The sequence below is a fragment of the Electrophorus electricus genome, chromosome 3 (genome assembly GCF_041902795.1).
Source record: "Electrophorus electricus isolate QZ-2024a chromosome 3, ASM4190279v1, whole genome shotgun sequence".
Classification (NCBI taxonomy): domain Eukaryota; kingdom Metazoa; phylum Chordata; class Actinopteri; order Gymnotiformes; family Gymnotidae; genus Electrophorus; species Electrophorus electricus.
The window spans coordinates 34,703,435-34,731,046 of NC_137499.1; the positions used below are offsets into that span (position 1 = coordinate 34,703,435).

At 43.2% G+C, this 27,612-nt stretch overlaps 3 protein-coding genes across 8 annotated transcripts; all 3 read right to left on the bottom strand.

The window, feature by feature from the left end:
* Window positions 1–105: 105 nt before the first annotated feature.
* mvp (major vault protein) lies at window positions 106–14,750 on the bottom strand. Of its 3 annotated transcripts, none has more exons than XM_081711272.1 (17): window positions 14,611–14,750; window positions 10,801–10,955; window positions 9,150–9,345; window positions 8,733–8,859; window positions 8,347–8,478; window positions 7,946–8,040; window positions 7,442–7,678; window positions 6,974–7,108; window positions 5,985–6,182; window positions 5,279–5,514; window positions 4,394–4,591; window positions 3,606–3,750; window positions 2,787–2,998; window positions 2,319–2,435; window positions 1,804–1,930; window positions 1,388–1,576; window positions 106–555 (listed from the first exon to the last, which is right to left on the bottom strand). In XM_081711272.1, the coding sequence occupies exons 2-17, from the start codon at window positions 10,953–10,955 to the stop codon at window positions 433–435; spliced, it is 2,622 nt and encodes an 873-aa protein (XP_081567398.1). In that variant the 5' UTR covers window positions 14,611–14,750; the 3' UTR covers window positions 106–432. The 3 variants fall into 3 exon arrangements, with proteins under 3 accessions (XP_081567398.1, XP_081567397.1, XP_081567399.1); XM_081711271.1 differs by lacking the exon at window positions 14,611–14,750 and adding an exon at window positions 14,144–14,405; XM_081711273.1 differs by lacking the exon at window positions 14,611–14,750 and adding an exon at window positions 14,144–14,403 and having other exon boundaries at window positions 6,983–7,108.
* Window positions 14,751–14,840: 90 nt separating this feature from the next.
* LOC118241051 (uncharacterized) lies at window positions 14,841–20,207 on the bottom strand. Of its 3 annotated transcripts, none has more exons than XM_081711276.1 (5): window positions 20,029–20,207; window positions 17,826–18,311; window positions 17,659–17,694; window positions 17,346–17,444; window positions 14,841–17,258 (listed from the first exon to the last, which is right to left on the bottom strand). In XM_081711276.1, the coding sequence occupies exons 2-5, from the start codon at window positions 18,188–18,190 to the stop codon at window positions 16,295–16,297; spliced, it is 1,464 nt and encodes a 487-aa protein (XP_081567402.1). In that variant the 5' UTR covers window positions 18,191–18,311; window positions 20,029–20,207; the 3' UTR covers window positions 14,841–16,294. The 3 variants fall into 3 exon arrangements, with proteins under 3 accessions (XP_081567402.1, XP_035380282.2, XP_081567403.1); XM_035524389.2 differs by lacking the exon at window positions 20,029–20,207 and adding an exon at window positions 19,539–19,826; XM_081711277.1 differs by lacking the exons at window positions 17,346–17,444; window positions 20,029–20,207 and adding an exon at window positions 19,539–19,831.
* Window positions 20,208–20,258: 51 nt separating this feature from the next.
* On the bottom strand, window positions 20,259–24,935 carry LOC113569886 (uncharacterized). 2 transcript variants are annotated; one of them, XM_026997967.3, is made up of 5 exons: window positions 24,651–24,925; window positions 23,249–23,734; window positions 23,082–23,117; window positions 22,769–22,867; window positions 20,259–22,681 (listed from the first exon to the last, which is right to left on the bottom strand). In XM_026997967.3, the coding sequence occupies exons 1-5, from the start codon at window positions 24,662–24,664 to the stop codon at window positions 21,730–21,732; spliced, it is 1,587 nt and encodes a 528-aa protein (XP_026853768.2). In that variant the 5' UTR covers window positions 24,665–24,925; the 3' UTR covers window positions 20,259–21,729. The 2 variants fall into 2 exon arrangements, with proteins under 2 accessions (XP_026853768.2, XP_081567400.1); XM_081711274.1 differs by lacking the exon at window positions 22,769–22,867 and having other exon boundaries at window positions 24,651–24,935.
* Between the last annotated feature and the right edge of the window lie 2,677 nt (window positions 24,936–27,612).

The window sequence follows — 27,612 nt, forward strand, 5'->3', positions numbered from 1 at the left end:
CATATGGACTAAGTCTTACGAGAAAACATTGCATGTGTGGTTTGTAGATCCTAGAAACAGCGGCTACGTCAGCAGGTGGCCAACGGTAATAAGTTCAAAGCAACATTTTAACATGCAGCTTAATTTTTATTGCTGAAAAATGGAAAAGGAAGTTATATTTGGGGTTCATTGCATGTATAAAAAGTGCTGGGTGCAAGTCATTTTGATGTAGTCAGATTAGTCTAAATTCGGAGTGGATGTGAGATACCTGAAACCTGAACACTAGAGGGCCTTAAGCGACTATTTGTCAGGTTAAGGCAATGGAACAAGATTTTACTACAGAGATGAACCAGATCAAGACTTGCACCTAGCTAAACACAGCATATGTGGTCATACTGAGGCACATCTGATAATTTCCGTAATCTTTCTTCTTTTCTTGGTTTCTTAGCTCCTTTACTCTTTCTCACTGGCCTTCATCGCCCCCAGCAGCCCATTAGCGGTAGTGAACAGATTGATGGGGGAAGAGCCGTCTGTGATCAGAGTTGACTTAAGACCCAGAGCTTGCAGCAGTTTCACCTGTAGGGGAGTGGGGACCACAGATTTATGTGATTAATTCAAACAAACAACAATATTAAGACTATTATTATTAATAATAATACATCTGAAAAGTGCTTTTATTTTACATTTATGGCATTTAGCAGACACTTTTATCCAAAGTGACTTACAATTGTGACCAAGTACAATTGAGCAATTGAAAGTTTAAGGGCCTTTTTGGTTAGAGGTGTAACAGTGGTAACTTAGTGATCGTTGGGCTTGAACTGGCCACCTTCTTATTACTAGTCCAGGACCTTAACTTCTGAGCCCCATAATGCATTTTATGTTCAGCTTACTATGATCAAGGATCTGTGAGCATATATTTTTAGTGGTTCCAGCTCAGGTGGGACAGTTCGCTTGTGTTGTGTGCTGAGATGCATCACTGTTTACTCTGCCCACCAGTGACAGTGACTACATCTGAGCATACCACACCATACCATACCACACCACACCATACCATACCAGTGAGACCGCCCAGTGTCATTACTTACTAACTTGAGTAATAATTTATAGGAAATTTAGAATGAATTGAAAAGCCCCCGAGGTATAAAACATGGCAACTCTGCCCTGACAGCCCGTATATTAAAATTACTCAAGGCATGTAACACACACACAAAAAGGCCAAATATAAGCACATCTTTAAGACAGTTTGTAACCAGTAAAAGAATACACCTGACTAAAACCAAACTAGGCTACAGCTAGAGTCAGACCACATCACAGGCAAGCCCTGTTGTTTGAAATCCCCCTCAGAGCCTGTGGAGGTTCTAACTGAATGGGTGGAGGTCAGCGTGCAGGGTTGGGTAGGAAGGTGTACCTGCAGCTCCGGTCCAGCTCTGGCCATCTCCGTCAGCGTGTCGCTGCCGATAGACTCCACCAGCTGCTTGAAGCGGTGGCTCTCAATGTCTGCCAGCTTTTGTTGCTTCTCAATCTCTAAAGAGTCCATCATCTTCTTATAGCTGAGCTCCTGCTCCCGTGCTTTGGCCAGACGTGCCAACTCCGCCTCCTGCAGGGGGTGGGGGGTGGACAGAAGACACACCGATGAAGCTGCGTCTTAAAAGTCCGTAGGAAGGTTATGGAGGATGGTGCACAGTACCGTCTACTATTTTAAATTGTTTAAGGCTTACGAACACTGTGTGAGAAAGAGGGAAAATGGGGGGTGGGGGTGGGGTGGGGGGGGATAGTGGGAGGAATGGCAAAGAATGAGACATGAGAAAGCACAGACTGACATACCGCCTCTATTTTCTGAGCTTCGGCTTTGAGCTTGGCCTCGCTGACTGCTGCCTCTCCCTGGATGCGTGCTGCCTCTGCTCTGGACTGAGCCTCAGCCTTTGCTGCTCCTGTGCTCTCCACCGTAGCGCTGCACACACACACATGCGCGCACGCACACAGCTAGCACAGCAAGCAACTAGCTCTAGGACTCTAGCCACAGGAGGTGGACTGGGCTACAAGAATCCATTTTAAGAAAAGGCATACTTTATTAATGCGTATATATTTACATTAATTTTATGATTTACATAAGTTACCCATGTTTTCACCTCTATACTGCTTTTATTTTTTCCAATCCCGAATTTGCATGTAGGTTTTGGATTAGTTTTGCAAATTACATGTTTCCATGCAGATGAACACAGGTGCACCTGACCATCAGTGGCTGCCCTGCAAAAAATCATCCCAGTTCTCCTTAGCTCTGTCAGGTTGAACTGCCTGGGTGCACTCGGGAGCCATGGAGCACAGCAGAGCGCCTTCACCTGAGAGCCTCCAGTTCCAGTAGCTCTTTCCTGGTCTTCTCAGCCTCCGCCTGGTCACTGATCCGCTGCCTCTCCAGCCGGCCACGTGCTTCCTGCTCCAGACGCTCCGCCTCGTGTCTGCGAAAGAGATTAGAGAGCAAGACAGTGTGAGTGAGAGAGAAAAGGTCATTAGAAAGAGAGACAGAGAGCGTACGAGAGAAAGAGAGAGAGAGAGAGTTAGAGACAGAAGCCATGTATGTGATCAAATGGACTCATCATGAGTTAAAAAAAAAAAAAAAATCAAGAACAAAAAGTGAATAGAAGGTTAATCACCACACAGAAGGAAGAAGCACCTCTTAAATGTGGACCCAAAAAAAAAGAGCAGGAACAGAGAAACTGGCTCAGCAAAACCTGAAAGCCAGCAGAGGCAGGGTGAGGAGGTGGGTGAGGAGGTGGGAGAGGAGGTGGGAGAGGAGGCGGAGTCCTGACCGAGCAGCGGCCTCCTGCGAGTTGGTGGTGATCTCAATGGCGAGCTGCACACTCTTCTGCAGGGCGTCACGCGTGCGCTGGTCCACGGGCTCCACCGACTGGATGTCCACGCTGCTGATCACCAGGCCGTTCTGGCCAAACCGCAGACTGGAACGCACCGCCAGCTTCTCGTCGAAGCCAAACACGGCCGAGCAGATGATCCGGTTCGAGTTCTGCAGAGGGAACAGCAGGGCGACCAGTGAGCAGCACATGAGCAACCACACACAGGGGCTTCCTGAGACTTTACAATTGGTATTACTATGAACAAGTGAGGAAACTGCTTGTGCTCAAGTCTCCAAATTAAAAACACAACATCTTTCCATTACACTGAGTGGACAGTTCTTCATTAGGCATACCTACCCTTTAACAGCATTAAATAATATTACATTTTATTACAATCAATTATGGCAGCCATATTGTATTCTGTTGGTTTACAGCCTGTGCATGTTATAGCATTTTTTATTAGCCTCTTTCATGACAAACCTGGTTTTAACCAAAGGGTAATAATTATTTGGATGCTTTTAATATACACTTATATTGCACATATAAATACTGTTTATATAAACATTTATTAATAATGTATAACTGATGCATATATACACACACACACAACACAATCTACACACAACCTCTCGAGTGGTCAGATGCTATTTGCATTGTTTTCAAATTTTAAACAGGCGTGAGTATCAGGCACCATGTGAGGGACATCTTGGCCTTTGACCAAGCCAAGGGGAAGTGCTGTGTCAGAGGTGGAGCCGCGTCCACGCCAGGCTTATGCACCTTGTGGAAGTCGTCGAACTGCACAGAGGCCACAGCTCCCCTGATTCTGGAGGCGATGGCCTTGCAGGCGTCGCCCACGAAGTCAGGCACGGAGAACAGGGTGGCGGCTTGTGCCGGATCTGTGCGGCTCTTTATGTCAAAGTGCCTGGGGGAGGGGCAGTGGGAAGAAGGCTTTTAATTGGACAGTACACATCCCCTTGCGCCCTGATTTGCCTTAATAGAATAATTTTAAGCCTGTTTGATCTAATTTAAATGGAAGTTATTTTAAATCAGGGAACACATGACATTTGACATTCATGCCAGCTATAAGGGAATGGCTTGGTCCATCTGAAAACATGAGCAGGAGAGAGGGAGATAAACTATAGCCACAGACAGAAACCCAAAATGGAGCCTGAGGGACACTGCCGCGCTGCTAAACAGGATGGGCAAGGCTTTGTGGCCACGTGACCATTTGAAACAGGAGAGACAACAAATTACCACACTAATGTATGGCCACGTCTGCCATGTGTCTCCAGAGACTTCTGCAGTAATGTCTGAATAAAGACTCTCTTTCACAGATGTCATAAGAGCAAATGTCACCAGGCACATTCAGCTTAAGGGCACTGCTGGCTATGCAGGATTTTTATTGCACTGCTAAGCAGAATTTTAACTTGCACACACACACACACACACACACACACACACACACACACACACACACACACACACACACACACACACACACACACACACACACACACACACACACACACACACACACACACACACACACACACACACACACCTACCAGTTGTAGGAGAGCTGGAGCTGCAGACGGGCATGGTCGGCAGTTTCTATGGTGATGATGTCAGTGCAGAAGTCAGGGCCAAGCAGCAGGCAGATGGCTTTGATGACATTGGCGCGTTTGGGCTTGTCGCCAGACAGGGAGAGTACGGTGAACTGCTCATCTGGACCCAGCATCACCAAATCTGGCCCAAACACCACTCTGACAGGGAGAGAGAGCTATTTTAAAGTTTTTACTTTAAAAGACTTAAACAGTTTAGTTATGGTGTCAAGATTGGCCACTCCCTAGCATCGTATTGTCATGGTTACCATGTTTTATGCCTATGATTTGCTTTACTTCCTTGCTGTGGTTCTGTTCCTTAGTTTCATTTTCCCCTCCCCTCATGAGTTTCACCTGTGTCCTGTTTAGTTCTCATCAGCCCATGTACTTAATCCCTGTGTTTGCCTCAGTGTGTGGCTGGTCATTGTGTTAATCCTAGCCACTGTTTGTAATTCAGGTACAATGTTCAGGAGACAGGAGTATTCATTGTGCATGTGTAAAAGTGGATTTTTAAAGACTTCTTTGTGGGGCATTCCTGTTCAAGGTGCAAAGCAGTCTGACTAGGCTTACACAAAGCCAACATGTACTCATCCATTGTGGAACACAGCAAACAGCGTTAGGTTAAAATAAGCACTTACTAAGCATTCAGGTGTGGAATAGTAGAAAAGCACAGGTAAAAGAAAATCCTGATTACTTGCAAAAAAGTCAGCACTCCCCTACTGCAGAAAGTGCAGGCTAGCCCTGTGGGGTGTCCCCAACCTGTGCGTGTGTATATATACTATGGGTGTTAGAAGGACAACTTCCCATAAGAGTGAGTGAGGAGAGGGTTTGACAGGGGTGTGTCATTACCTGGCTTTCTTCTCTCTGTAGTCGTACACCTGCACAGCAGCATTATGGGGCACGCGGAAGGACACCACTCTGGTTTTGTCCCTTGGTTCGCCGGTATCATCCTGATTGCGCTCAGATCGACCAGCCAGCGGATCACGTGTGCTGCCCAGTAGCACCTCCACGTTGACAGGCAACTCTTTCTCCCACAGCTCCTCATCATGGGTCAGCATGTAGGTCTGACCAATCACTGCCCGCACCTGCACCACGGGACAGATCAACCAAACCGAGAGAACCAAGGATCAGGCAGAATACCTCAGTCTATTTTAAGCCTGTCTTTAGGGTGTTGCTTTTTGGAGATTAAGTTGTTTGGAGGCTTACAAACTTTCAAATGTTTCTTCACCTCTTTGACATGCTTCATCAAGCAGGTAAAGCAACCAGTATAGCAGTCATCAATCACCCACCCACTATTTAATGTGGTCAAGCCCAGTACTTTTTAAAAGAAGGGTGGAGACACTCTTTTCTAAACATTTCACAAGTGCTCATTTCTCAAACGCTCAGTCGGCAAACATTTCCATTGTGACGGAGGGCTGTGAGATCATTTAGAGATACCTGTAAAAATCCCCCTACCAAGGACCCACCCAAAAAGACCCAGCTCAATACCCACCTCCACCCACATAGTTCAAGCTCCGCCTCCCACCCACACAACATGAGCTGGCCTGTGGCACACCTTCCCGGTCTTGATGTCGCGCACGTAGATACCCTCGTTCTCGTCCAACGGGATGCTGTTCCGCTGCAGAAGGACCTCAACAGTGACAGGCGGGACATACTCGATGGGGCCACGCAACATCCAGCGGTCGCCAGGCCGACGCTGGACGCGGGCCTTTTTGGCGCGTACCTCCTCCTCCTCCCTCTCTTCCTCCTCTTGCTGATGGGGAGAGAGGGCAAGAGAGGGGGTGAGACGGAGAAAGAGGGATGGGGAGCAACGGCAGAGGACAGGGATGGGTGGGGAAGGACTCCGACATGTGTGAATAACACACTGAGCATGTGCAAGTATGTGCATGTGCATGGAGGCGTGTGAGGAAAGCAATGTGAAAAACACGATTAAAAAAGGTATCAAAATTCCAAAGCAAAAAGAATTAAAAAATTAATAGAGGAGGAGGGTGAAATTATTCAGATAAGGGGAAGGGAGACAAAGAGGAGGAGTTAAAGAATCAGGCCATGGAGAAATCAGAGACAAAGACACTTAATCAATCTCCTAAATCTCCCCTTTATTTTAAAATGCTCAATCACTATTAGGCCCCTTAAGCACAGAGCATGTCTACGTAGGAAGACTGAGAGGCGATCAAACAGCCCACGTTCTTTGTAGTTTGAGTGCGTCTGACAATCTCTTCTCACTGCGGAAGAGGAGGTGGAGCTTCATGACTACTGTTTTTGCAGTATGTTTGGACTATGAACTTTTTTTATGCACCTGGCAAGGTAAATGATGGTGCATGTTTCAGAAGGGTGTGTGGTGTATGTTTGCTGGGGAGGACAGAGTTTGGCACACATGCAGATATGATTCTGGCTGAACAAGTAGTGAAGCACGGACAGAAAGCTGAAGTTCTGTTGGACACCTGCTGCTTATCTGCTGATGGTTCTCCCACAGAAAGCCTGACCTGTTCTGTCTTTTCGGCTGCTAACTATGCCTGACACCTCTGTGCCTGTCTGTCTCTTGACCTGTCTCACCGCCTCTGTGTCGGTGAAGGCCTCCACAGCACGCAGGACCAGACCCTCATCCTCGGACAGCACATACACATCCTGAATGCCCTGCTCCAAATGCTCGCCAGGCCTCAGGAAGAATGACCGCTCCCCCTGAGAGAGAGAAAGAGAGAGAGAGAGAGAGAGAGAGAGAGACAGGGAGGAATGAAGAATTTATTTGCTCTAAACAACACAGTCCTGCAATAGCTTAGCTTTGCGAAAAATAAGGGTCAGTTACACATTTACAATTATCTACAATCACAATATCATAGCAGTTTGGCAAAAATGTTTGAATATCTGAAGAACTGGTATAAGAATAATTTAATTGCACTGAAGAGTCTGTAAATGGCAGCCATTTATAACATTAGTATGTTTCTCCGCACCCTTATCACACTTTAGACTGCCTGCTGAGCATTCAGTTGCCATGAGGAAGAGTAGGGAGAGCACCTTCACCACCCGCTTCTGTCCGAGCTGAGGTTTGCCGTCCGGCCCCACCGGGTCCAGGATGACACAGTACTGCCTACTGCTCAGTGTCGTCACGTCGACCACCCCAATGACCTCCTCAGCGACAGAGGGGACATGCGCTTCGCGGTCGGCGACCGTCACCAACCACTCCTCACCCGTGCGACGCTCCCGCCCTCCTTCGTCGCGGAAAGGGCGGAGCGCACGCACGTGTAGCGCGCTCTGCGGAGGCAAGGGTGGAGTCAGGCCCGGACCACACCAGTGGGATCACTCCACATGCAGTGTAAATGCATTTGTCTCTGTGTTATAAGTGTGACCTGTGGGCTAAAACACCAAACCAGTTTACTGTACATCCCTTGCTGCCCACAAGAGGTGCATGAAAAAGACAAATGGAAGACTGGGAGAGGGAGGGAGAAAGACAGCGAGAAACAAAAGAAGCAAGACATGAGGTAGAAGGAAAGAGCAGAAATAAATTAAAAGATGAGTTACCTTGTCATTGAGGATGAAAGCATTCACAATGTCGATGACTTCCTCAATTGCTCCAGGCAGGTATGCTCCCACCTTACGAACTTGCCACTCCTCACCTAGTGCGCACACACACACACACACACACACACACACACACACACACACACACACACACACACACACAATGTAATGCTACTTTGAGCTTGTCAGAATGAAATTCATTCTAACAATTTAAGGAACTTTTGGAACAATTGGAGCCTGGTTCTAAAATACCACTTTATACCACTTCCCTCCCATGCGCATGCACACATTCTACTGAATGGCTATTTGAATGTTTGCACGTAACTGCTATGGGACAGTGTTTGAAATGGAAACAATGCCTGTACAAATGATCATTTTGCTTTTGTGTGCATGTGTCTAACCAGTTACTCTGCGCACGCCACTGCGGTCTACGCCCTCTTTGCGAGCTCGGAGACGAATTGCCTGGTTCTCGCGGATCACCGTGGCTTTGATGGTCTCCAGCACGGCCACCTCCTTCCTAGGGATGTACGTCCCTGCCGGGGGTTTAGAGGACACCATGCTAGCCATACAGAGGGGAATAATGTCGCTCCAACATGATAAGAAATTCCTATTAAACGAAGAGAAGACTTGTGAAGACACGCACAGTAGCTTTGGAGGTGGGATGCAGCAAGTCTGATATCTGAATGATACGCGTGTATTCATGAAATACAGGAAGGAGAGGAGGGAACACCGGCTTGTGTGTGGGAGGAGATACAGCTAATTGAGCAGGTGGAAGGAGCAAAGGCACCTGGTCCCTCAAACAGCCACTCATCCCCAGCCACTCTCTTCTCAGCACCCTCCTCCTCCTCAAAGTCCAGCAGAGCCTGAAGGCGCAGGGCAGTGTCGGGATACACAATCTGCAGTGGGGTCACTTCCTGAGAGAAAGACAGACACACACAGTGAGAGGGACAGACGGGCAGGCAAGAGAGACAGAGAGGAAAATACAAAATAGCCTTCTGAGCAAAGAGAAAGGCAGTGGGAGGTATTAGGAAATGGCAGAGTAATTATTAGAAGGTATGGAGAGAGAAGCCAAAGAAGTCTGAAGGTAGCCCGCAGTGCTTGTAACAGATAAAAACGTGTCTAAAACATGGAACCACCAATGAATGCAGTTCTCGGGAATTAGAGAGCCTTATGAGGGGGAAGTGAGAGAGAAGATTAGCTATACCTTCTGGATCTCTTCCCCAGGGTAGAGCGGGAACGGGTCCTGGGTCAGGCGGATCTCCAGGTCAGCATGGCGGAGCTTGGCTTGGCCAGCGTCGTCGAACTGAACCCGACCCTCGTCGTCACGGGCGACCGGGTTTACGATGACACAGTAATGGCGGGGGGGAACCATGGTCATGCGGTTTGGGGGGAAGAGCACCCTGAGAGGGAAAGAGGGAGGGAGAGAATGAGAGAAAGGGGGGGAGGGAGAGAGAGAGAGAGAAGTTCAGAGGAGCCACTAAGACACAAGAAGATATCAGTCAGACTTTAGATGACTAAAGTTCTAATAATATATAAAAGATGTATACATTATGTATTACATAAATGGGAAAATTTGTTCAAGCACTGCTGGTCTAAGTATCTTGCCACTATATACATGGTTTAACAGAACACAATGCAAACTATGGACCACGAAAGGAAGGATTCGGTTACAGGTGATACAAAACCACTTGCAAAATATCAATCTGCTTAAAACAAATTATTGTCCACAAGCTATTCCACAAACACAATTATACCTCCCTAATGCTTAGTCAAAACTTCACTTTTACTTTCTTAAATATTCTCCCACTTGCTGTCCGGACAGCAAAGTCCCTTGAAGTCTTCAAATGCAGACTGAAGACCCATCTATTTGCAGAATATTTAAAGGACAACTGACACTGCTCCCATACTGACTGACTAATTTAGTACTTATTGTAGGGTATTGTTTATTATGTTTAACAAACTCTAGCACTTGTTTATTGCACTCATTGTTTAAGATGGACCTTATGTATTTTGTACGTCCAGGTATTAGCATTGATCCCTGTATTCTACAGTATTCTAGTTCATTGGTATGTTGGACTTTAACCTACTGTACTGTACTAGGATATTCTATGAGTAAATGTCAAAGCACTTTTCTAAGTCGCTCTGGATAAGAGTGTCTGCTAAATGCCATAAATGTAAATATTCAGATTTGAGGTTTATTAACATTTTGGATTTACAGAGAGCACTGTAGCTGTTCAATAATGAAATGAATCCTCAAAAATACAAATGCCTAATAATTGTGCACAGTGTAAGGATAGGTACAGACATGGACAATTCACCCTCTCTCTAGCCTCATTTTTTAGAGCTTTGAGCCCTGCCACAAGTCTCCTGAAGTTATTAAATGCTAGTCCGCATGAAGCTGATAACATAAAAGGCGAGGTTTACATAGCTGAAAGGTGGAGTGCATATGTTTGTAAAGAGAACGACACTTTAGTAGGGGATATACAGGAGCTGAACTTTAATGGGCTGTCTACAGGAAGCACTGCTAGAACGTCTTCTTAAAACCATGTAGCTTGGCTGCATTCTCACACCTACACTTTGCTCCTGACCTATATAACACACCATTGCATCACTATAAGGTTCAGAAATTAAACTACTTAATTCTTTGATCTAAGTTCATGTTTTATTGTAATAAAATAATAACTGCAACCATGAACTTCATCAGTTAGAATAATGTACCAGGACCTGCTTTTGTTCCTTATCCATTTGAAAATAGTAATTATTTTAAATAGGAACTGACTGACACTAAGGTCAGGGTTCTGCATGCATGCACACCACGATGACCACATGCAGTCCGCGGGCATGCCCGCGACTACCTCTCATTGTCCTGGCGGATGTAGGTGAGTGGTCCGATCTCCACACGGGCAATGTTGGTATTCTGATCCAGCACATGGATGTAGTGGTGTGGGGGGATCCTGATGATAGACGCGTCAGCCTGCTCCCCAGCCTGCACTAGTCTGGTGGACAGCATCTGAGGGGAGGGGAGGGGATATGTTTGGCCAATTGTTGAAAATTGTGTCAAAGTGAAATATCAATTTGTTGAACACAATACAAAGAAAGACTGTAAAAGTTCTTGCACCGCAATCCTCAAACTATATCTGGTAGAGGCATTTTGCTGGGTGAAATCCATATTGCATTGTGACTACAATTAAGGGGGAGATATGCAGAACCTTCACTGCTTAGAAGTCAACCCCTTATCTTCTCCTCTCAAACAGATTTCTGATAAGGTTGCTAAGATGTAGCTCAATTTTATTGCTTTTTAAGATACAAATATTCAATACGAGTGTCCCTGGTGCAATCAAGCTGTGATTTGAAGGGCTAACTGGAACTTTGTTACTGTCAAACCTCATCAGCTTACCCAGAACCAATCTAATAAATGCTCCACCCTTCACCCCCAGCCACACGTTCAAAGTTCAAAAGTTCAAAGAGGCTTTTATTGTCATTTCAGCTATATACAAGTATACAGCAAAAATAAGACAATGCTCCATGCTGCAGAAGTGCAAACAATCCAATATAGTGCAAAATGTCAAACATTAAACAACAATAAATACAGGACAGGACAAATACAAAATGAATAGACAGTGCAATTATTTCGTGCAGTACACAGTGCTGGGAATATGTAAAGTGAGTTGTGCATAGGAGTCAGTGACATGCTATACTGAACATTTGCAGTCACTGGTAGCAGTTCAGAGTACAGTGATGGTTTAGTACAGTACTCTAGCAGCAAGCAGGGTAATGTGCAAGATTGCAACAGGAGTGCATATTTTATTTGTGTGAAGTTCGACTTCAGCACTAGTCCAATGCAAAACAATGTGTGTGTGTGTGTGTGTGTGAGTGAGTGAGTGAGTATAAGCATGTGTGTATGTATAAAAGTGCCCATTTTTGGAATCTGAATTGGGAATGGCGTTAGCCAGAGTTCAGGAGTCTAATGGCTTCTGGGAAGAAGCTGTTGCACAGTCCGGAGGTGCGGGACCGGACGCTGCGGCACCTTCTTCCAGATGGCAAAAGGGAGAACAGGTTGTGTGAGGGGTGTGTGGAGTCTTTCACAACGTTGGTGGCTTTCTGGATGCAGCATGTTGTGTAGATGTTCGTGATGGAGGAAGAGAGACTCCAATGATCTTCTCAGCTGTTCTCACCATTCTCTGGAGGGTCTTGCGGTCAAAGGCGGTGCAGTTCCAAAACCAGGTAGTGATGTAGCTGCTCAGGATGCATTCTACAGTACCTCTATAGAAGGTATTGAGGATGGGTGATGGGAGATGGGCTTTCCTCAACTTGCAAAGGAAGTAAAGACATTGCTGGGCTCTCTTGGTGATGGAACTGGTGTTCAGGGTCCAGGTGAGGTTCTCCGCTAAGTGAACACCAAGGAACTTGATGTTCGACGATCTCCACTGAGGAGCCATTGATGGCAAGTGGGGAGTGATCTCGCCTTGCTCTCCTGAAGTCAATAACCATTTCTTTTGTCTTGTCAACATTCAGATACAGGTTGTTGACTTTACAGCAGCTCACCAGTTCTCGCACCTCCTCTCTGTATGTTGACTCGTTGTCCTTGTTGATAAGACCCACCACGGTCATGTCATCAGTGAACTTAATGGTGGTGTTGAATGCTGAACTGAAGTCTATAACCAGCATTCTTACGTAGGTGCCCTTTTTATCCAGATGTGTGAGTGCCAGATGAAGTATGATAGAGATGGCATCATCTGTAGAGCGGCTGGAGCGGTATACGATACAACAACCCCAATCATGGGCGCTTTAAACAATGTAACATCATTATCCATAGTTCTCAAAAGAATCAGTAGTGACTAACCACTGAGAGAAGCCAGCCTGCACAGTGTCTTAGGACCAACTTTGAGACCAATCTCCCCCGTATTATCCATAGTGTTTAGTCAATGTTCAGATGATTGATCAATTGAGACATGAACAATGTAAAAGAAAACCCCAGTGTAAACACAGGAGGGTGGAAGGCAAAACCAGCTAGTCCTGTCTATGCAGCAGTTAGTCATGGTGGTAGTCACCCACGTAGCGACGAAATTCACTGTTATTCTGAAACACCTTGTCATATCCTATTTCTCATATATTAACCAAATATTATGCAAACAAAATTGAGAAAACCTAACAAGCAGCACTAGTTCAATCGTTGTTTCAATACTGTGCGGGATCTTTTCATTCTACCATTACTACGCACTTCTCAAACAATCTTTGGCTGGGACTAGGGGGCAACAGATGACAGATCGGTTTACTGAAACGCACATTTCCAGTAATCCAATCAAGAATAGAATAAAGATAGAAGCAACGCAAACTACACTAGAGGTGAAACACAGAGAAATATTTAAACCTATACTAACACGCAGTGTAAGCCTTTAATACCAAAACTGTAATAACCACGTATACTTTCTCCAAAATAGTTATAATATGGTGGCTAACCAATAGATGACGTCCATCCACTCATTATTTCCATCTGAATGTTTTACTGTTGGTCTGCTGCTGGCTCGGAGTCCATAAATCGTTTCATTCTGTTGTCGAAATCAAAGCGTCGAAGCTCGTTTCACTATTACAGGGCACACCGATTCAGTGTATTGAAGCTTGTATCACAGCTGCTATTACCACATGGCCAGTTGCCTACATAGTATGTCGCCAGTATAGTTTGCAACATTTTATTGTACTGCGTTTTCATATAAAGGTAAACAGTAAAACATACTTTTATTGTAGCACTTTAGCGACTAAACATTATTAATGATCATAATTAGATATTTTTATTAAATGTGGAGTGTAACTGGAGTCGTCATTGGAATGTAATTTCCAGTGCTGCGCAGTTTTTAAACCCGACTACTATAATTTCTGCAAAGCACCAGGTGTCACATGTTCTAATGTCGGTCTCAAAGTTCCAAAGCTTCCAATCCTTCACCGCCATAACCAGGAAGTCCCAAAAGCTTCCCGAGTATTCGTCGGCTATGATCACTGTAAAAGGTTTTGTTTTAAGACCAGAATATTTTGTTTTCCTGCAACACTTAACATCCCATGATGCTTCCATTTCCTACATGCTCCAACTCAACAGAGCCACATTCTTATAACTGGGTGAGCTTGCCCGGTTTGCGAGGAATGTAGCTGCAGTTTAACACTGCGTAGTTAAAAAAAACACAACTGAAATGTATGTAGACTTACGATTCAGATGAATAAGGATCCAAAGTGTTTAGGCTGTCCACTTGTAAGAACTGGACTGAGCAGCTGTCTTTCTCAAGCTATTGAAAAGTTGTTACGTGACAGCAGTGGCACTTTATGGGCATGTCAATGCGGAAGAGTGAGGGCAGGGGCTACATGTAATATACATTTTTATAATAAGAGTTTTCCGTGGCGTCGCCGTCCTTCTGTCACACTTTAGGACAGCGACATCACACCCCGTAAATTAAGAATAAGCCTGTATCTACAAATACTACACTACAAATACGGCCACCACATCTAAGGGGGGGGAATCCCGGCAGTCACGTGATTGATTCAAAGCAGATTAAATAATGCACCGCGTCCCCAAACGGGCATACTCAAATAAATTACTTGATAAAATCGAATATTCTTAAAGTACAGTACATTTATCAACATAACATTTCTTAGGACTAATACAAGTCCCTGCTTACCGATTTTCAGCCGTCTACATGCATCCGTTCGCCAGAAATCCCATGCTGAATACGCCGTGTTTTTCGGCTAAATTTCCACAAACACGTGCCTGCCCTTTTAAGTTGCCTTTTAAAACATTCTTCCGATATAAGAGAACTTCAGATTTTGTCATAGAAAATTCAATTGTACTGAAGCTTGTATCACAGCTGCTATTACCACGTGGCCAGTTGCGTACATAGTATGTCGCCACTATAGTTTGCAACATTTTATTGTACTGCGTTTTCATATAAAGGTAAACAGTAAAACATACCTTTATTGTAGCACTTTAGCGACTAAACATTATTAATGATCATAATTAGATATTTTTATTAAATGTGGAGTGTAACTGGAGTCGTCATTGGAATGTAATTTCCAGTGCTGCGCAGTTTTTAAACCCGACTACTATAATTTCTGCAAAGCACCAGGTGTCACATGTTCTAATGTCGGTCTCAAAGCTCCAAAGCTTCCAATCCTTCACCGCCATAACCAGGAAGTCCCAAAAGGTCACGAGTATTCGTCGGCCATGATCACTGTAAAAGGTTTTGTTTTTAGACCAGAATATTTTGTTTTCCTGCAACACTTAACATCCCATGATGCTTCCATTTCCTACATGCTCCAACTCAACAGAGCCACATTCTTATAACTGGGTGAGCTTGCCCGGTTTGCGAGGAATGTAGCTGCAGTTTAACACTGCGTAGTTAAAAACACACAACTGAAATGTGTGTAGAATTACGATTCAGATGAATAAGGATCAGCCTGGTTTTGACAGTTTGATTAAAAGCTTTGTTACCTGATAAACTCTAGGTTCAGTTGTTCTTCATTCGGAGGCTTAATTTGTTTTATATATAAAAAAAAACAAAACAGGTGTAGATATATTCATAAGCTAATACACAACTGTAGAAACAAAAAAAATGTAAAATAAGTAAATCTTTTGAAAATTATGCAAAGAGATATTAAGGTAAAGCAAATAAGATAACATGGATAACATTCTCAGCACCACTGCTGTTAGGATTGGAAATAACACTTTATCACACTATCACCTGCTTGCATTTTATATATATTTTTCTACATCATACAGCAAAGCACACTTGAATTACCAATCAGGATTATGCAAATGACTTGTGGTCACAGAGTTTCTGACCCAATTATTACTTTACATTTAAATTTATGGCATTTAGGAGATGCTTAGCAAGTATCCTTAGTTAGCTCAAATAGGTTTGCGTCCAAAAGTACCCCTAACTGTGTTTGTACTGATGTGTAGAAAGAGAGCTAGAACACAATACTAAAAAATGTGTTTTTGTTTCTGACCCATTTAATACTTTAATAAATTAGCAGATGATTGTATAAATGCAAATATAAAAGCTTCTTTTCAAGTGCCCAATTTAATTAAGGTGCTTTTAAAAGATCTGAGTTTGCAGACTATGTTTGAAGACAGTGAGGAACTCAGTGGAAGAAACTTGATCTCTTATAAAGCTCGATGGGAGAGGTATCTCAGCAGTTATGGTACTAGTCAGTATGTTGCTGGTTCAAGTTCCACTATTTTATCTATTTTAGTTTTAATTCTAGGAATGAACACGATTCACAGTACTTAATTCTTGTGTCATTGACTCCTTTGGCTAGTGCTCTATTCCCTGCTATGTAAACATTTTAGGTTGAGTTATGTGTTTAATGGTAAAAGGGTTGCTGTAAAATGTTTTTACTGCTGTCGAAATTGCTAATCCCTTCACAAAGACAATTATATATCTTCTCCCATGCCTTCACTTCTGAGCACCAAAGAGCTGATCTATTGCGGATAAGTTCAGAGGTTTCATTTTTCTTCCCTTCGGCCAGGCTTATGCTTTCGTTATAGAGAGACAGGGCATCCATACCAATGGATAATACAGCCCCAGGACCAGCCCTAAGACCAGCCTTAAGACCAGCCTTAAGACCAGGCCTAAGACCAGCCCTAAGACCAGCCCTAAGACCAGCCCTGGCTGACTTTGAAAGGATCAGAGTAGTGCCCTTGGCTAGCTTCCCAATGTCAGGCAGGTCTGCAGCAAGGCTAGTGATGCTGGCAGCTGCTTTCATCATCTGAAGTATAACCTTCTGTTGCTCAAGAAACACCTTATTAAAATCTTTGGCTACTTTTCCAGTACACATTGATACTTTATCTGTTCCAATGGTCATATTAACCATTTCTTGAGGGTCTGGAACAGGACCTTCGATGTTGGCTGCTTGCTCCATACAATCTAGAACCTTCAGCACATGCTCCATAAAACTGATGAAGATGTTATTGGCATTCTGCTCCTCATGGCTGTTCACTGCCATTTCAGTGACGCCTGTGACCATGCTGGTAACACCACTGCTGACTCCCAGTCCAGCCCCTGTCAATGTGAGGGTCAGGGACAACCCTGCAGTGACAGGGGCAAGAACCAAGCCTACGGTGGACAAGACAGTTCCTGCGATGCCTACAGAACTTCCAACCACAGTGGAGATGCTGGATCCCAGCGCCATCCTATCCAGCTGAACTGCAGCCTCCTCTAAATCAGAGAGCAACTGAAACATTCTGGAGCCATGCTGACTGAATACGTCAATGAATCGCTGGGCCTCACCACTAAAAAGGAATGTCAGCCTGAATGACTCATCCATCCTGAAATGGTCAAGAGGTAAAGAAAATCAATGCACCACAAATCTTCAAAATGCAAATATATTTATATAAGAGAAGAAATGTTTTTACCTGATTCTGTTTAGCTTTTCTAAATGGGCATGCAAGTTACACACTGACTCCTCACTCATGTTCAAAATAAACTCCAGGGAAGGTTTGGAATTTTCCCAGCTGCAGTGTAATATGTGATGAAATACATGTCAATTCGATGTTCAAATATAAGCAAAGTAAAATTAACGTTTGATTACTAAAGTTTAGCCTTAATGTTAGAATATTACTTTGTTATTAGTGTGTAGAGGCCTAGGAAGAAAAAAAGACCATACCATTTTAGAAAGGCTAATATGTTAATACATTTCTATTCAATTTCTATATGTGTAATACATACTCATGAATATCTCCAGAAAATAAAACACTGTTGGATCTGCAAAGAAGAAAACAGTTCCACAAAATCATTGGGAGAAACTTTACAAAAACCATAATTCATATTATTATTATTATTATTAATATTAATAATAATAATAATAATAATAATAATAATAGAAATAAACTTACTGTTTCATTATCTTGCAGAGCTGATTTGTGATCTGGATGTACTTGTCCAGCTGGAAGACCAAGACCTCCACATTGCAGAGGAAGGGCATGAAGAAAGCAGCTGCATCTCTCTTGAAGTGGATGAGGAGTGGAGACACAGATCTGATTGTGAAGATCAGTGATTGAACAGCCTTGGCGCTCAGCCCTCTTGGCACAATGCTTTCACTCCTAAACACTTGCACTGAGGTGACTGATAGCCTCTCCAATGCATCCAGGAAGTGATGGAGTTTCTTCAGTCCCTCCAGAGTATCCTTCAGGGCTGACCCCAGCTCTTTCTCCAGTTCCTCGGCTTTGCTTTTTGCCCGGTCTTTGATGTCTCTCATCATGCGTAGCTCCGATTTCCTCTGTAGAGTCCATTTTGGCTCTCTGTCACAAAATTTCCTCACTGTTGCAATGTCTCTGAAGGTGTCTGAGATGTATTTTTCTAGTACTTGCTTTATTTGTCCTCTGTGCCAAAAAGAAAATTTATATCAGGCAATATTTTCATACACACTTAAATGTTCAACAGATCTTATGCAACCTGCAACACAATATGATAATATTTAATATGAGAAGAGGACAAAATATGATTGTTATTTGTGAATATTTTTAAAAGTTCATCATCTCATTTGGGAATCAAACATGCCTTATGTCTAGTTCCTCAGTGAGCATTAGCATGGGAACCTAACGATGGATACATTTTTAACAGTTTCACAGAAACTTGATGAAACGGTACACCTAATAGCCGCTTCGTTCTTCTGGATGTAGCATACCGTACTTTCACACACACACACACACACACACACACACACACACACACACACACACACACACACACACACACAGCTAACTGTCACGAAATGGCCCCTGCCGCATCCTCAGACATACGTGTGTGTGTGTGCGTGCATGCGTGTGTCTGTCTGTCTGTCTGTCCGTCCGAGTTCTATGTTGTCTCAACGTGCCTCGTTAGGTTCCAAGGAAAAAATACGCGAATTCTTGAAGCTGCAGATTCAGAAGCGCGAATTTTCGGGATATCAATGTATGTCTTCTTTACAAATGAATAAACTGGCCACCTAACACCTAATTACAGGGCACACCGATTCAGTGTATTGAAGCTTGTATCACAGCTGCTATTACCACATGGCCAGTTGCCTACATAGTATGTCGCCAGTATAGTTTGCAACATTTTATTGTACTGCGTTTTCATATAAAGGTAAACAGTAAAACATACCTTTATTGTAGCACTTTAGCGACTAAACATTATTAATGATCATAATTAGATATTTTTATTAAATGTGGAGTGTAACTGGAGTCGTCATTGGAATGTAATTTCCAGTGCTGCGCAGTTTTTAAACCCGACTACTATAATTTCTGCAAAGCACCAGGTGTCACATGTTCTAATGTCGGTCTCAAAGCTCCAAAGCTTCCAATCCTTCACCGCCATAACCAGGAAGTCCCAAAAGCTTCCCGAGTATTCGTCGGCTATGATCACTGTAAAAGGTTTTGTTTTAAGACCAGAATATTTTGTTTTCCTGCAACACTTAACATCCCATGATGCTTCCATTTCCTACATGCTCCAACTCAACAGAGCCACATTCTTATAACTGGGTGAGCTTGCCCGGTTTGCGAGGAATGTAGCTGCAGTTTAACACTGCGTAGTTAAAAAAAACACAACTGAAATGTATGTAGACTTACGATTCAGATGAATAAGGATCCAAAGTGTTTAGGCTGTCCACTTGTAAGAACTGGACTGAGCAGCTGTCTTTCTCAAGCTATTGAAAAGTTGTTACGTGACAGCAGTGGCACTTTATGGGCGTGTCAATGCGGAAGAGTGAGGGCAGGGGCTACATGTAATATACATTTTTATAATAAGAGTTTTCCGTGGCGTCGCCGTCCTTCTGTCACACTTTAGGACAGCGACATCACACCCCGTAAATTAAGAATAAGCCTGTATCTACAAATACTACACTACAAATACGGCCACCACATCTAAGGGGGGGGGAATCCCGGCAGTCACGTGATTGATTCAAAGCAGATTAAATAATGCACCACGCCCCCTAGCGGGCACACGGGCGTCCCCAAACGGGCATACTCAAATAAATTACTTGATAAAATCGAATATTCTTAAAGTACAGTACATTTATCAACATAACATTTCTTAGGACTAATACAAGTCCCTGCTTACCGATTTTCAGCCGTCTACATGCATCCGTTCGCCAGAAATCCCATGCTGAATACGCCGTGTTTTTCGGCTAAATTTCCACAAACACGTGCCTGCCCTTTTAAGTTGCCTTTTAAAACATTCTTCCGATATAAGAGAACTTCAGATTTTGTCATAGAAAATTCAATTGTACTGAAGCTTGTATCACAGCTGCTATTACCACGTGGCCAGTTGCGTACATAGTATGTCGCCACTATAGTTTGCAACATTTTATTGTACTGCGTTTTCATATAAAGGTAAACAGTAAAACATACCTTTATTGTAGCACTTTAGCGACTAAACATTATTAATGATCATAATTAGATATTTTTATTAAATGTGGAGTGTAACTGGAGTCGTCATTGGAATGTAATTTCCAGTGCTGCGCAGTTTTTAAACCCGACTACTATAATTTCTGCAAAGCACCAGGTGTCACATGTTCTAATGTCGGTCTCAAAGCTCCAAAGCTTCCAATCCTTCACCGCCATAACCAGGAAGTCCCAAAAGGTCACGAGTATTCGTCGGCCATGATCACTGTAAAAGGTTTTGTTTTTAGACCAGAATATTTTGTTTTCCTGCAACACTTAACATCCCATGATGCTTCCATTTCCTACATGCTCCAACTCAACAGAGCCACATTCTTATAACTGGGTGAGCTTGCCCGGTTTGCGAGGAATGTAGCTGCAGTTTAACACTGCGTAGTTAAAAACACACAACTGAAATGTGTGTAGACTTACGATTCAGATGAATAAGGATCAGCCTGGTTTTGACAGTTTGATTAAAAGCTTTATGTTACCTGATAAACTCTAGGTTCAGTTGTTCTTCATTCGGAGGCTTAATTTGTTTTATATAAAAAAAACAAAAAACAACAAAAAAAAAACAGGTGTAGATATATTCATAAGCTAATACACAACTGTAGAAACAAAAAATAAAATGTAAAATAAGTAAATCTTTTGAAAATTATGCAAAGAGATATTAAGGTAAAGCAAATAAGATAACATGGATAACATTCTCAGCACCACTGCTGTTAGGATTGGAAATAACACTTTATCACACTATCACCTGCTTGCATTTTATATATTTTTTCTACATCATACAGCAAAGCACACTTGAATTACCAATCAGGATTATGCAAATGACTTGTGGTCAGAGTTTCTGACCCAATTATTACTTTACATTTAAATTTATGGCATTTAGGAGATGCTTAGCAAGTATCCTTAGTTAGCTCAAATAGGTTTGAGTCCAAAAGTACCCCTAACTGTGTTTGTACTGATGTGTAGAAAGAGAGCTAGAACATAATACTAAAAAATATGTGTTTTTGTTTCTGACCCATTTAATACTTTAATAAATTAGCAGACGATTGTATAAATGCAAATATAAAAGCTTCTTTTCAAGTGCCCAATTTAATTAAGGTGCTTTTAAAAGATCTGAGTTTGCAGACTATGTTTGAAGACAGTGAGGAACTCAGTGGGAGAAACTTGATCTCTTATAAAGCTCGATGGGAGAGGTATCTCAGCAGTTATGGTACTAGTCAGTATGTTGCTGGTTCAAGTTCCACTATTTTATCTATTTTAGTTTTAATTCTAGGAATGAACACGATTCACAGTACTTAATTCTTGTGTCATTGACTCCTTTGGCTAGTGCTCTATTCCCTGCTATGTAAACATTTTAGGTTGAGTTATGTGTTTAATGGTAAAAGGGTTGCTGTAAAATGTTTTTACTGCTGTCGAAATTGCTAATCCCTTCACAAAGACAATTATATATCTTCTCCCATGCCTTCACTTCTGAGCGCCAAAGAGCTGATCTATTGCGGATAAGTTCAGAGGTTTCATTTTTCTTCCCTTCGGCCAGGCTTATGCTTTCGTTATAGAGAGACAGGGCATCCATACCAATGGATAATACAGCCCCAGGACCAGCCCTAAGACCAGCCTTAAGACCAGCCTTAAGACCAGGCCTAAGACCAGCCCTAAGACCAGCCCTGGCTGACTTTGAAAGGATCAGAGTAGTGCCCTTGGCTAGCTTCCCAGTGTCAGGCAGGTCTGCAGCAAGGCTAGTGATGCTGGCAGCTGCTTTCCTCATCTGAAGTATAACCTTCTGTTGCCCAAGAAACACCTTATTAAAATCTTTGGCTACTTTTCCAGTACACATTGATACTTTATCTGTTCCAATGGTCATATTAACCATTTCTTGAGGGTCTGGAACAGGACCTTCAATGTTGGCTGCTTGCTCCATACAATCTAGAACCTTCAGCACATGCTCCATAAAACTGATGAAGATGTTATTGGCATTCTGCTCCTCATGGCTGTTCACTGCCATTTCAGTGACGCCTGTGACCATGCTGGTAACACCACTGCTGACTCCCAGTCCAGCCCCTGTCAATGTGAGGGTCAGGGACAACCCTGCAGTGACAGGGGCAAGAACCAAGCCTACGGTGGACAAGACAGTTCCTGCGATGCCTACAGAACTTCCAACCACAGTGGAGATGCTGGATCCCAGCACCATCCTATCCAGCTGAACTGCAGCCTCCTCTAAATCAGAGAGCAACTGAAACATTCTGGAGCCATGCTGACTGAATACGTCAATGAATCGCTGGGCCTCACCACTAAAAAGGAATGTCAGCCTGAATGACTCATCCATCCTGAAATGGTCAAGAGGTAAAGAAAATCAATGCACCACAAATCTTCAAAATGCAAATATATTTATATAAGAGAAGAAATGTTTTTACCTGATTCTGTTTAGCTTTTCTAAATGGGCATGCAAGTTACACACTGACTCCTCACTCATGTTCAAAATAAACTCCAGGGAAGGTTTGGAATTTTCCCAGCTGCAGTGTAATATGTGATGAAATACATGTCAATTCGATGTTCAAATATAAGCAAAGTAAAATTAACGTTTGATTACTAAAGTTTAGCCTTAATGTTAGAATATTACTTTGTTATTAGTGTGTAGAGGCCTAGGAAGAAAAAAAGACCATACCATTTTAGAAAGGCTAATATGTTAATACATTTCTATTCAATTTCTATATGTGTAATACATACTCATGAATATCTCCAGAAAATAAAACACTGTTGGATCTGCAAAGAAGAAAACAGTTCCACAAAATCATTGGGAGAAACTTTACAAAAACCATAATTCATATTATTATTATTATTATTATTATTAATAATAATAATAATAATAATAATAATAATAGAAATAAACTTACTGTTTCATTATCTTGCAGAGCTGATTTGTGATCTGGATGTACTTGTCCAGCTGGAAGACCAAGACCTCCACATTGCAGAGGAAGGGCATGAAGAAAGCAGCTGCATCTCTCTTGAAGTGGATGAGGAGTGGAGACACAGATCTGATTGTGAAGATCAGTGATTGAACAGCCTTGGCGCTCAGCCCTCTTGGCACAATGCTTTCACTCCTAAACACTTGCACTGAGGTGACTGATAGCCTCTCCAATGCATCCAGGAAGTGATGGAGTTTCTTCAGTCCCTCCAGAGTATCCTTCAGGGCTGACCCCAGCTCTTTCTCCAGTTCCTCGGCTTTGCTTTTTGCCCGGTCTTTGATGTCTCTCATCATGCGTAGCTCCGATTTCCTCTGTAGAGTCCATTTTGGCTCTCTGTCACAAAATTTCCTCACTGTTGCAATGTCTCTGAAGGTGTCTGAGATGTATTTTTCTAGTACTTGCTTTATTTGTCCTCTGTGCCAAAAAGAAAATTTATATCAGGCAATATTTTCATACACACTTAAATGTTCAACAGATCTTATGCAACCTGCAACACAATATGATAATATTTAATATGAGAAGAGGACAAAATATGATTGTTATTTGTGAATATTTTTAAAAGTTCATCATCTCATTTGGGAATCAAACATGCCTTATGTCTAGTTCCTCAGTGAGCATTAGCATGGGAACCTAACGATGGATACATTTTTAGCAGTTTCACAGAAACTTGATGAAACGGTACACCTAATAGCCGCTTCGTTCTTCTGGATGTAGCATACCGTACTTTCACACACACACACACACACACACACACACACAAAGCTAACTGTCACGAAATGGCCCCTGCCGCATCCTCAGACATACGTGTGTGTGTGTGCGTGCATGCGTGTGTCTGTCTGTCTGTCTGTCCGTCCGAGTTCTATGTTGTCTCAACGTGCCTCGTTAGGTTCCAAGGAAAAAATACGCGAATTCTTGAAGCCGCAGATTCAGAAGCGCGAATTTTCGGGATATCAATGTATGTCTTCTTTACAAATGAATAAACTGGCCACCTAACTCTTGGTCATGTCGGTGTCAATAACTTCCTGCTAACATAAATCCAAACTGAGATATATCTCAGTTTAAAAGTTAAGATATATACAATTAAACTATAGTTTAAGCTTTTTTTTTTTCTTTTTTTTAAAAATAGGAAACGCCATCATAAATCCTTAGAACATGTTACATTCATGACGTGTTACATATTCAATGACAGTGTTTTTTTGTTTTCACTTCAAATAGTAGGATGTTAGAACTACAAAGTAGTCTTTGGAAACTATTTTAAACAAAACTGCTAGAAAGGATTCTAGCCTATAATTAATAAGTACTGGGACAAATAGAAATTAACAGAACTTACTTCTGCTGCGCCATTTCATCTGCCGTGCTGGAGCAAGTGTTTCACAGTTGTTGAAGTTTCTAAGCATAGCTTTCTCCTTCAAATGGACCCACCTACCCTGAGTGACTAGGGACGAGGGGACAACAGATGACATCCGCTCATTTGCGGTAATAAAGAGTGCAGCACTAGAACAAAGACAAAACAGGAAGTAAGCTGACACAGACAGAGTTGCCACCACCCTACTTCGAGCCAAGCACACTCGTAGAGACGACGGCTGGGGGACCTGAGGCGAAGAAGAAAAGAGTACTGTGGTGGAAATTTGAATAAACAGCAAGTCAGACGTGATTAAATGAATTTAATAAAGAAAATAGGACACACAAAACACAGCTGTGTGAGAGCTAATGCTCGAAAGCGAAAGCTCTAAAGGGGTAGACTGACTCTACTCCTTATATCTAAACTTCAACCCCCTCCCCAGGGAGGGGGTGCTCTGTGATCTTGTTTATGCATTCCCTGCTCCATTTGGTGATGAAGATTCCTGCATATGCCAGGACACTTCAAAGAACAGACACCATTTGCAAGAAAACAAAAGCCTAATCCCTTTTTATGACCCCTGCAAGTCACATGCAGGTCACAAAGCAACATTCCCACAGTCATTTGTTCACACAATATACAGAGACAGAGTATGCAGACTAAACCATTCATATAGGATTATATGATGGAAAGGATTAACATGATTATATATGAATCATTACATATGAATCACATGATAATACATGATCAAATAATATTTTCCATCACATTACCCCATCTGGGTTAAACAGTATCCCCACAAGCCTGAGGCGGAATGGGGCATTAAGGACATCATTGAGGGACTTATACACGCAGGGGTGTTAGAGCCGTCTGTCTCAGAATGGAACACACCAATTCTACCGGTGGAAAAGAAAGGGACAGTAAAATATCGTATGGCTCATGACCTCAGAGCTGTTCATGAGGTGTTGCTCACACCGACAATACCAGTGCCCAACCCGTATGTGGCCCTGACGAGCCTTCTACCTGATCAGTCATGGTTCACCTGCATTGATCTAGCAAATGCATTTTTTTGTGTCCCGTTAGATGAATCATGTCGGCACATGACCTCATTCACGTATAAAGGTCAACAATTGAGATATACTAGTTTGCCACAAGGCTTTGCTTTGTCGCCCGGCATTTTTAATCAGGTCCTCTGGAATGCCCTGGAGGATTGTAAATTACCACCAGATGTGACCCTTATTCAATACGTGGATGACCTCCTGTTGGTAGGAAACTATGCTGAATCCTGCCTTGAGGCCACCGAGAACGTGCTGATGCATTTGTGGCGACAGGGCTTCGTGGTATGTAAGGAGAAATTGCAAATAGCTTGGAAGCAGGTTAGGTTTCTCGGTCGAGTAGTCTCCCAGAACGCCATTGGGCTATCCACTTCACATAGGGTGACCATCCTACATCATCCCAAGCCAGAGAAAGTGAAGGACATGCTTTCTTTCTTAGGACTGACAGGGTATAGCAGACACTACATCCCTGAATACGTGGGCCACACCCAGGCCCTACGGGACATGGCGAAGGTGCAGGGTATGAGGAATCTCAATGCCACACTGGAATGGACTGGAGAAGGTGAAACTGCTTTCATCAGATTCAAACAATTGTTGGCTCAGGCTGTAGATCTCGCTTCTCCAGACTACATGAGACCATTCTTCTTGGATGTTTCTGAAACAGCAGGGACAGTGAACGGGGTGCTGTTTCACAAAAAAGGGGGAGAGAGACAAATACTCATGCATGTGAGCACACAGCTAGACAACATGGAGAAAAGACACCCAACATGCAGCAGGAGTGGCTAAAGCCATCCAAAAAACAGTGCATCTGGTAATGGGACATCCAATCACGGTACTAACCACACACAGTGTAATAGCATATGTGAACTCACAAGCATTCACCTTGACAGTGCTAAGGCAACAGAGGATCAGCAAAATTTTGGAAGCACCACACATCACGTACACACGTGAAGGAATCAACATGGCAGACATGATGGGAGGAGGAGAGCCTCATCAGTGCGAACAGGAAGTCAAAAAGCAGGAGAAGGTGAGACCAGACCTAGAAGGAGAACCAATTCCAGGAGCATGGAACCTGTTCACTGATGGGTGTGGATTTAGAGGACCAGACGGTGATATAAAAGCAGGGTATGCAGTGGTGGCAGAAACACAGGGAGAAGTAGATGAATTTTGGACGGTGAAAGCAGAAAGGCTGAAAGGTTGGCAATCAGCACAGCGAGCTGAGGTAATAGCAGCAGTGGAGGCCTTGAAGTTAGGAAAGGGCAAGGAAGTGAATATTTATACTGACTCCGCTTACACAGTAGGGGCAGCACATGTGGAGCTAGAACAATGGATGAGAGCAAGGTTTAGGACAGCGGGAAACAAACCAATTAAACATGAGGCAGAAATGAAGGAGCTGGCAAAGGCCTTGCAGGGACCAGAAAGAGAAGGGAAAACCAGCCCTCCCACCAGGGCTCAGACCCCAGGTACTAGAAGAAGCTCATGGGATGGGTCACGTGGGTATTCGCCAGATGCTGAGGAATCTGGAAAACTGGTGGCATCCGTACCTGAAGGAGATGGTAGCACATTGGGTGGGGACATGTAGAGTATGTCAACAGTACAATCCCAAACCTACAATTAAGGTGGCACCCGGTAAGTATCTGTTGTCATTAACACCAGGGGAAGAGATAGTAATTGACTACACAGACATGGTGGACTCAGCACGGGGGTACAGGTACGTATTGATGTGCGTAAACAACTACACATGGTGGCCGGAAGCGTGGCCAACAAAACGGGAAGACAGTGCATCGGTGGTGAAGTTCCTGTTGAACCAGTACATTCCTCACCATGGGTTTCCGAGGAAGGTGAGATCAGATAATGGAACTCATTTTACAGCACGCGATTTGCAGGAGGTAGAGAAA

Excerpts from the sequence above, each read along its gene's own strand:
- mvp (XM_081711272.1), bottom strand. The coding sequence starts at position 10,955 with ATGCTGTCCACCAGACTAGTGCAGGCTGGGGAGCAGGCTGACGCGTCT. Across the intron at positions 7,679-7,945 it reads CTTTCATCCTCAATGACAAG|AGCGCGCTACACGTGCGTGC; the intron begins GTAACTCATCTT and ends TTGCCTCCGCAG. Across the intron at positions 1,577-1,803 it reads AAGCTCAGAAAATAGAGGCG|GAGGCGGAGTTGGCACGTCT; the intron begins GTATGTCAGTCT and ends CACCCCCTGCAG.
- LOC118241051 (XM_081711276.1), bottom strand. The coding sequence starts at position 18,190 with ATGATGAGAGACATCAAAGACCGGGCAAAAAGCAAAGCCGAGGAACTG. Across the intron at positions 17,445-17,658 it reads TTTTCTGGAGATATTCATGA|CTGGGAAAATTCCAAACCTT; the intron begins GTATGTATTACA and ends ATTACACTGCAG. Across the intron at positions 17,259-17,345 it reads GAAAAGCTAAACAGAATCAG|GATGGATGAGTCATTCAGGC; the intron begins GTAAAAACATTT and ends TGACCATTTCAG.
- LOC113569886 (XM_026997967.3), bottom strand. Across the intron at positions 23,118-23,248 it reads CTCTGCAAGATAATGAAACA|ATCCAACAGTGTTTTATTTT; the intron begins GTAAGTTTATTT and ends TCTTCTTTGCAG. Across the intron at positions 22,868-23,081 it reads TTTTCTGGAGATATTCATGA|CTGGGAAAATTCCAAACCTT; the intron begins GTATGTATTACA and ends ATTACACTGCAG.